This window comes from Narcine bancroftii, chromosome 13 (assembly GCF_036971445.1).
Source record: "Narcine bancroftii isolate sNarBan1 chromosome 13, sNarBan1.hap1, whole genome shotgun sequence".
NCBI classification, from domain to species: domain Eukaryota; kingdom Metazoa; phylum Chordata; class Chondrichthyes; order Torpediniformes; family Narcinidae; genus Narcine; species Narcine bancroftii.
In genome coordinates, this window is record NC_091481.1 from 18345738 (window position 1) to 18355488 (window position 9751).

General features: G+C 38.6%; 1 protein-coding gene across 4 annotated transcripts in view; it reads left to right on the forward strand.

Annotated features, from left to right (window-relative positions):
* The window catches only part of LOC138747878 (transcriptional regulator QRICH1-like), a 44390-nt gene extending 35185 nt beyond the window's left edge, over window positions 1-9205 (forward strand). For 3 of the 4 annotated variants that reach the window (XM_069907476.1, XM_069907475.1, XM_069907474.1), the window contains 4 exons: window positions 46-154; window positions 3063-3214; window positions 5479-5569; window positions 6997-9205. In XM_069907476.1, coding sequence (XP_069763577.1) covers window positions 46-154; window positions 3063-3214; window positions 5479-5569; window positions 6997-7189 — 545 coding nt within the window. In that variant the 3' untranslated portion in view covers window positions 7190-9205. The other variant, XM_069907477.1, reaches the window with a different exon arrangement.
* The last annotated feature ends 546 nt before the right edge of the window (window positions 9206-9751 follow it).

Sequence of the window (9751 nt, forward strand, 5' to 3'; positions counted from 1 at the left end):
TAAAATTTTAATTTTTTTAAAATAAAAAATGTATTTCTTTGATAGGTTACGTCATTCCCAGTCGTATTACCGAGGAGATGCTATGGGATTGTAAGCAACTGGGAGCACATTCTCCAGCTACTCTGTTATACACATTGATGTATTTCAATACCAAGTATGGTTTGTTTTCATATTATTTATTTGGAAACTGATTTGAGAAATAATTGTGAAACATGAAACTTGTCTGAGATCTGAGCTCCTCCCCCAAATTTTCTTCCTTCATTTTTTTCCTAATTTATCTTGGTCTTGATAAAGGCTTCAGAGCTAAAACATTGACCATGGATGCTGTTTGACCTGCTGAGTTCCTCCAGCAATTCTATACTTGCGAAATGTACAGTAAAATCTCCAGTATCCAGCACCTGTGGGGATTGCAGATGCTTGGAAATGCGAATTTCTCTGGTTGCCTGAGGCACTTACAATGCCTAACAAATAAAAGATGGCATGAAAAGGGAACCATGGTTGAGGCAGCTTGTCAAGTGGATGAAGGAAGCATATATTAGATATAGGAAGCAGGAGGCCTTGCCATGGAGGATTAAGGAGAACCCCACGGCATTTTATGCATATGTGAGGAACAGACAGTGATGAGAATGAAGGTGGGGCCGATAAAGGAGGCAATCTGTGCCTGGAGGTTGGGGAGGCCCTAAACGAGTACTTCAGTGTTCTCAAGAGAAAAGGACCTTGATCAGGGTGAGGTTGGAATAGAACAGGCTTGTGTGTTGGACGATATTGAGATTAAGGAAGAGGGCCAGACACGTTATACCCCAAGTGGCTGCGGGAAGTGAGGGAAGAGATAGCTGGGGCAGTAGCTATGATTTTTGAGACCACACAGGGGGGATTGGAGAATGGCAAATGTAGTTCTCTTGATTAAAAAAAAAGGTAGTGGGGAGAATCCTGGGAATTAAAGACTAGTGAGTCTTACGTCAGGGCCGTGGAAACTATTGGAGAAGATTCTTAAGGATAGGATCTATGAGCATTTGGAGAAGTAGTCTACTCACGGATGTCAGCAAGGCTTTGTGAAGGGAAGGTCATGCCTCATGAGTCTTTTGGGAAGGTAACAAAAATAAATTGATGAGGGTAGGGCGGTAGATGTGAGGCAGTGATGTTCAGAAAGTCAAGAGGCATGGGATCCATGGAACCTTAGCTATGTGGATAAGAAGTTGGCCTGCAGGCAGAAAGCAGAGAGTAGTAGTGGAATGAAAGTATTTTTCCTGGAGGTCAGTGACTAGTGGAGTACTGCAAGGATCTGTTCTGGGACCCCTGCTCCTTGTGATTTCTGTAAATGACCTGGATGAAGAGGTGGAAGGATGGGTCAGTAATTTAGCAGATGATATGAAGGTTGGAGGAGTTGTGATTCGAGCTGAAGGTTGTCAAAGGTTATAAGAGGATATAGACAATGCAATGCAGTGGAGAAGTGACAGATGGAGTTCAATCCAGATAAGTGTGAGATGATGCATTTTGGAGGGACAAACCAGAAGGATGAATAAAGGGTTAATGGTCAGTTACTTAAGAGTGTGGATGAACAGAGGGGTCCAAATCCATCCATCCCTCAAGGTCATAGCACAGTTTGATAGGATAGTTAAGAAGGCCTATGGCATACTGGCCTTCATTAATAGGGGGATTGAGTTCAAGAGTAGAGAGATCATGTTGCAACTCTACAAAACTCTAATGAGACCATACTTGTAGTATTGTTCAGTTTGATCACCTCATTATAGGAAGGATGTGGAAGCTATGGAGAGGGTGCAGAAGATATTTACCAGGATGGTTCCTGTATTGGAAAATGAGCCTTATGAAGCAAGGAAAGCAGAATTGAGACTTTTTTCTTTGGAGTGTAGAAGGATGAGAGGCTACAAGATCGAGAAGCATAGATAGGGTGGACAGCCAATACCTGTTTCCAAGGGCAGGAATAGCACACACCAGAGAACATGTACAAGTGAAGTGAGGGAAGTTTAGGGGAGACATCAATGGTAAGATTTTTTTTAACTTCGAGTTATGGGTGCCTGGAATGCTTTGCCAGGGATGGTGGTGGAGGCTGACACATTAGGGGCATTTAAGAGACTCTTGGACAGGTACATGGATGGAAGAAAAATAGAGGGTTATGGGTCGGGAGAGTTTAGTACTTTTTTTAAGGAATATATGGGTTAGCACAACATGGAGGGCCAAAGGGCCTGTACTGCACTGTAGGGTTCTATGTTCTAATAACCTGCATTAAGAATAAACAGTTTAAAAGACAAAAAAAGTGAAAAATGTAATTATTTGTAAAAACAATCATTATTGTAATCCATCATTAGATAAAGTTTACTTTATATAATCAGTAATTCCTGTAACATACAAAATTTAAATTTGAACCCCAGTTGCTTGTGCTGTAACAGTGTTGTGGTAACTACTACATTAACCATGCCAGTGTCATAATCAACACCCCCCACCCCCGAAATTTACAGATAAAGTCTTACTTTATATTAGTATATTTAATACTAATAAAGATCAAGACTCTTACTAGGCAGGGATAGGGTGACACTTTGGAAGTTGCCACAGCAGTGAATGGCATCGACTGGCTTTGTCCTGGGCACTGCCAATTTATTCAAACACAATTTTGTTCAAACTTTATTCTTACAGCTGCTGTGGACGGGGCATGACTGGGCACTCCACTGGCTGAATGTTTGCTCCATCACCAACTGGTTGTGTGGTGCTTCGGAGAACGTAGTTTTACAATTTTAAACTTTTATTTAAATTTTTAACTATTAACGATTCAAATTCATTTATTTGGCTGCTTAAATTCTAGACACCACAGATATTATTGTATATTTGAAAGATTTGATCTATTGTAGAAATTATATTACCTTTTTCAAATAGCAGCTTACTCTTTTGGGTGTTGCAATGAAACCGGTATTATGCTAATTTTCTTATTTCTTCAGAGTGCTACACTTGGGCCTTTTTTTACCCAGGCATGTTATTTTTAAAGGAGCAAGACTTTTGGTTCAGTGAATCCTACATTTAAACTTGTGTTTTGTGAAATGTTTTGACAGGTATTTTATGTTGAAGACAGTTGAGCAACATTCCAAATTGGCTTTCTCCAAAGTATTAAAGCAGATGAAGAAGAATTTGGGTAATTCAAAGGATAAGTGCTCCAGTATACGATATCTACGATTATATGGGCAACTCCAAGCTGGACAGAAAGGTGATGTACATTTTAAACTACTGCGTATTTTGTATGCAGTTGATAATTGTGACTTGAAGGCCAGAATGTAGATGTACTAATAAATGGCTTTGTGGCTGTGAGTAATGGTCCAATAAGCAAATGTATCTTTGACCTTTGGCTCACATCCTCTAAACCTTTTCTGTTCATGTACATGTCTGAATGTTCCATTTGTACCCAACTACTATTTCCTCATGCAACTTGCTGAACATTCTCACCATCTTGTGTGGAAAACATTGTGTCTCGGATCTCTTTTAAATCTTTTCCTTCTCATGTTAAATATATACCTCTAATTTTGGATTCCCCTACCTAGAGAAAAAGGCCATTTACTTTATGCAGGGCATTCACTCCTTAGCCTCTTGAGCTCAAAGGAGAAAAGTTCTATTTCATCCAGCGTCTTGTAACTCAAGCCCTCTCTTAGAGTACTTGATTGAAGCATGGTTGAAAAATGTTCAATCCTTCTTTCTTTTCCACGAGTAGGAATTCAAAGCATCTATTATTGCTTGTCACAAGTGTGTTCAGTTTGTATTTTGTTACGAATACAAGTTAAATATTTGTATTACTTTATATGTATGATTATATCTTGACTCAATTCTGAATACTTGCTGCACCAAAGTGTAGAGGAATTTTTTTTTAGCAAGAGGGTGGTGAATCTGTGGAATTTGTTGCCACAGGCGATTGTGGAGGCCAAGTCATTGGGCAGAGATTGATAGGTTCTTAATTAGCCAGTGCATCAAAGGTTATGGGGAGAATGCCAGGCAGTGGGGCTGAGTGGGAAAATGGATCAGCTCAGACTTGAATGGGCTGAATAGCCTATTTCTGCACCTTTTGCTTCAAGTTCATTGTCATCTGATTGTACAAGTTTCTTCTTTGGCTTGGCTTCGCGGATGAAGATTTATGGAGGGCTAGGTCCACGTCTGCTGCAGGCTCGTTGGTGACTGACAAGTCCAATGCGGGACAGGCAGGCAGCGGTTGCAAGGGAAAATTGGTTGGTTGGGGTTGGGTGTTGGGTTTTTCCTCCTTTGTCTTTTGTCAGTGAGGTGGGCTCTGCGGTCTTCTTCAAAGGAGGTTGCTGCCCGCCGAACTGTGAGGCGCCAAGATGCACGGTTGGAGGCGAGATCAGCCCACTGGCGATGGTCAATGTGGCAGGCACCAAGAGATTTCTTTAAGCAGTCCTTGTACAAGAACAACCCAATGAAACAGCGTCCTCCAATCCTCAGTGCAAAAACATGCAGACACAACCAATCATAACACACATGCACACAAATAATACGTATGCAGGACAAGTTTTACATCTATGAAAACAAACAAATAAGTAAATATTGTTTTGTACATTCAGAGTCTCAGATGGTTAGTGTGAGCAGTTCCTTTGGTCATTCAGCATACTCACTGCCTGGTGGTACTGGCTCTGATACACCTGTATCTGTTTCCCAATGGGAGTAGCTGAAAGATGCTGTGTACAGGGGAGAAGGAATCTATAATGATTTTGCGCATTGTCTTCAGACAATAATCAAGGTAGATCACGTTGATAGGGTGGAGGGAGACTCCAGTGATCCTCTCTGCCACTTTCATGGTCCCGTGGATTGATGTATGATCCATTTCTCTGCAGCAACCACATTGTGACGTAACCGGCCTGGATGCTCCTATAATGGTGGCCAGTAGCTTTGTCCACTTCAGTCTTAGGAAGTGCAGGTGCTGTTGCACCTTCCTGACAAGTGAGATGTTGAGTGTCCACAATAGTAGTTAAGTGAACTCAAGAAACTTGGTGCTCTCCATGCTCTCTACTAGAGTTGTTGATGTGTAGTGGAGGATGGTCATTCCTAGTCCTCCTGAAGTCCACGATCATCTCCTTCGTTTTGTTCACATTGAGACTTGTGTTGTTACTCTTGGACCATTTCACGAGATTTTTTTTTACCTCTGTGGTCTTAACTATGTAATTCAATGGATTAAACACTCCTGTTCCTGATGAATCTCTTCAGCTGTAGTGTTTAGTGACCTTAATAACTTAAATTCATACCCGCTCTGATGGAAACTTGAAGTGTGCTTAGTTCAGACTGATTACACCAGACACTCTTCGATATGGAACCTTTTTACCATGTGCAGAATTGATTTGTTTTGAGGCTTGCTGATAAAACTTTTTCAAGCCTGTATTCAAATACATTTTTTTAAAATTTACAGGGATTGATAGTTCTCTTAAAGTCTTCTTGAGATTAAAGCAAATAATGAACTTGATATTTTTCTTTTAGTTACTGAAGATATGTATGTTGAGCAACTTGAAAATTCTGAGAATCCCTTGAGGTGCCCCATTAAACTTTATGACTTCTACCTCTTTAAATGGTAAGGCAGATTCCTTTTGTGCCCAGTTAACTGGAAATTGTGATTTTTGTTTTAATTTGCATTGTTCACTGTTGAGGCTTGGATTTTCGTCATATGAACTTGAAGGATTTATTTTTGTTCATGTCTCGTAAGTCCATACTGACCATGAATGAAATCCTTAGCCTTTAAGATTATTAAAGTGTCAGTGTTGGAGACTATAGTTCTAATTACTCAATGCTGGATGTGAATAATGCAGCGAAATAACATTTTTGAACTTGTTGGTTTTGTCTTGTCAAGAAGGTGGGTTATTGGGTTTGATGCTAACATGTCACAGCTTCATTATCCCACTTTTGATCGGTTGCTGTCTTTGAGGAGTTTACACATCTCTCCTGATGATTTGGATGCATGGTCAATAAAGGAATAGGAATATATTTTTAAGTCAGATGGTGTGTGTCAGTGGAAAGGGAAGTTACAGATAAGATGGTGGCTCCATGGACCTGCTGCCCCTATTCTTGATGACAGGTTTGGGACCTGCTGTCAGAATATCGAAGGCTGGTTATTGCAATACATTTTGTATGTAGTAAACAGTAGCGACGATGGGTGGAAAGATTGAGCATTTAAATTGTGGGATCCATATCAGTCAAACGGGCTATTTTGTCAGGCTGTGGAGCTTCGAATGCTCTTGCACTATAACACCAAGCAGATGAAAAAATGTCATGCTCCTAATTCTTAGGAAGCCTTTGGAATGTCAAGAGCTGACACTCCCATGGAATTCCCGAAGCAGTATCCAGAGAATGGAAATGGTTGACCTTCAACAGCCACAACATGTTCCTTTGCTCGAGAAATGATTCCAGCTATGAGTATGTTTCCCTCTTTATAGTTTTTTTGGGTTCCTGAGCCCCATAATTAAATCCTTTCTTGATATCATGTGCAGTGTCTCTTGCCGACTTACTGGAAATGAGTTATTTAGTCCATGTTTGTCTCCAGATATGTGATTGTGGCTGGGCTTCGGCTTAAGGGTAACCAACTGTTGATTGGAGTTGCCATCTAGAACAGTAGATTAGGTGACAATTCGCCTGATTTTGGATTTGACCTACTTGCTCTTTATGAACACAAGAATCCAAGTGTTTTTATTTAAACCTCTTTTAAAAGTGAGTTGTGTTAGAAAACAACCCATGATGCACAATTTCTCTCCACATTCCACTATTTTGAACTTGGTTGCTCCAACTATGTACCATGGTCCAAAATTGGATCTTCTCCAGATGTTTATTGTTGGTTCAGTATATTAATTGTTTTAATTCACAAGCTTAATGTTTAATTTTCCATGATGTAATGTTGCATTTCCAATTCTCTTCAAATCACTATTGGAACTCTTTCACTGAAAATCGGTTTTAATTTTTCTCATGCCTCAAGTTAATTGCACAATATGATTGCCCCTTTTATTGTAGTCCACAGAGTGCAAAAGGACGCAATGATGCCTTTTACTTGAGTGCTGAACCAGTGGTTGCACCAAATAGTCCAATTTGGTATTCAACCCAACCTGTCAGTCATGAAGCCATGGAACAAATGTTAACCAGAATCCTTATGATAAGGGAAGTCCAAGAAGCTTGTGCAAATACGGATATTCCTCCATTCCAGTGAAAAATATCTCCAAGCTGCAAGAAACTGCTTGCCAGTAACAACTCATAGGAATATTATTTTATGGAAGAGAAGTATCTTGCCTTTTTCTGCACTCTCAGGAAATGGTCCTGCACGATGTGCTTGAGAACTTGTGGATTATGAAAATGGATGTCAGAATTTGTAAACCCAGTGAAATTTTGGGTGATTTTTGTTACAGTTCTAAAAGCCTAGCAATGCTATTGTTCCCTTAAACGATACGGAAGTAAGTAATGGTCTAACTAAACAAACTGTAAATAAGAGGAAAGTTTAAAAACTATTTCCAGTTGGTGGTAGTAAAGTTTGCTAAATCATTAAATTCTTTAACAAAGCTTTGAAATTGAATATAAATTATGTGCATTCCAAGTTATGGCAACACAGATAATTGTGATCAATGTTTAATTTAATTACTTGTTTGGATCTAGACTCCAATTCCTTCTCTACCTGTATTACGATGCTTCCATAAACAGTCTTTTTAGCAGACTGATATGTTCTTTAACATATGTTTTTGTATGTAATGTACCTGGTGTACTTCTGTGCCTAATGTGGATATTCCACTACAAATTTTGAGAAGAAACTTTATAAAAATATAAATATCGCATTTGCATGAACAGAATTAAACTAGGTTTAAGTAAAAAAAATGTTGGCTTTAGGTTTTAAACCATATCAACTTTACCTCACGAACCTGTGACATTATGGCTTAATATCAGACAGCACAGGATAATTTCTTATAGACTATTGTGTACTAGAAAGCTTTTGAATGGTTAGGTTTGGTGGTTTTTACTTATGGGGACAGTATTTTTCCACTTTAATTTTGAATCACTGATTAAAATGATATCAATACTTACACACATGTAGTGCATACCAGGGATGCCACATTATCTCTGACCTTTCTGCCTATAAAAATCAAACCGCTTATTGGATTTTAGTTTGAAATTTTCATATTTTTCATTCATTAACAATATTATAATAGATTAATTATAGTTGATTTACACATTGCAAAGGAGTTAGACTTACAAATGGTTAACCTTACAAAATTACAGCAATTATGAAGTTGCCAATATTTTCTCTTCGTTCTCTTCTGCATAATAGCATTTTTGATGCAAGAGGCATGCGACCAGAAAGTTATAACTCTACCACCTGCAAAAGGAAAGTTTAAATTATAGTCAGTCAGTGTGGTCCTCGTGCACTCTGCTCAAACTGGATACTCCATCTCTCTGCCTGGAAGTATCTGAAAATGTTTATCACTCTTTGCAACGTTAGTGCCCTGATGCACCTTTAATCCATGTATCCATGTCGTCACCGAGAATATTTAAAATAATCTTGCTCTGCCTCTAACTGCTCATGAACTGCAGGCACCCTCATTTATTACTTTTGTTACTAATTTGTTTAGATTCTTTTGATAATACTAAATAATTTCCCTTCTAGATGCGAGACTGCTGCCCACGTAATTTCTTGTACCATGTATCACCCTTTTATCCATCATATTGGTGCATTTGTTCGTTTCCTGATGTGGGCTGGAGTTTTGATAATGCTACACTATTTGGTAAAGCTTCCTCATGAATGAACTCTTTAAAGCAGTTTCAAAATGTTTGCCCACTGCCTCTTAATTAAACTACCTCTTGACCAGTTACAGAAAATGCAGCGATCAGAGGAATGAGTAATTCTGGTATATATGATTATTGTTTCATGGTATGATACGTTAAAAGCATTATTTTCTTGCTTGTTTATGGTTTGTAAATGAATGCTTTGATTCCAGGGAGCATTAAACCCAGTATTTAATTCAGAAGACCAACGGTTCAGTTTACGTTAGTTTCAGCATATGTATGTTTTTCCAGTTTGCCAAACTGGAAATTGTTTCTCTATCCATGGAATTGTGCTATTGCAAATTAATTTAAGAAAGCTTATTGTAAAAGCAAGTGTGCAAAAAAGTATGGTACACATAAAACAGTTTCTTAAAGACAGAAGTAAATAAAAGCATTATTTGATGACAACTTTTAATTGAGTGTAGAAGACTCACTGGCATAATGTGATTATTGGAAGAAAGAATTATTCTGTTCATTTAATATTTTGTAGATTATGAAATATTTGAACATAATCTGTACCTGCCCTGGTGATTCATCTTTCAGAACTCAGCAATAGTGCAAAAGCAGCAGGGTATAAATGCCTGATCACAAACTAGGTAATGTGTCAAATTTACACTGGGAATATAAAAATATTAAATGTTTCCCTTGCCTCTTGCACTATAATAGGCATCCATCACTTGAGCAAGGATGCCAAATTATAAAACCTGTTTTGTTCCAGATGTTGGTTAACTTGTAAACACAGGCAGAAACAGAGACCCAATTGTTGAAGCTCATTTTGATTGCAACTGGCAAAGTTGCAGCTGTGTTAGATTTTAGACAAGTTCGGAGGTTGGGAAGTTGAGGATGGAGGGGGAAAAAGTCTTTAAAAAGGTGGAGGGATGATTAAATGAGTCCTTTATAGATAAAAAAGAGCTGTAAATGACAAAAGTAAAACCCATTGCTTACTAGTGTCTATCCCATT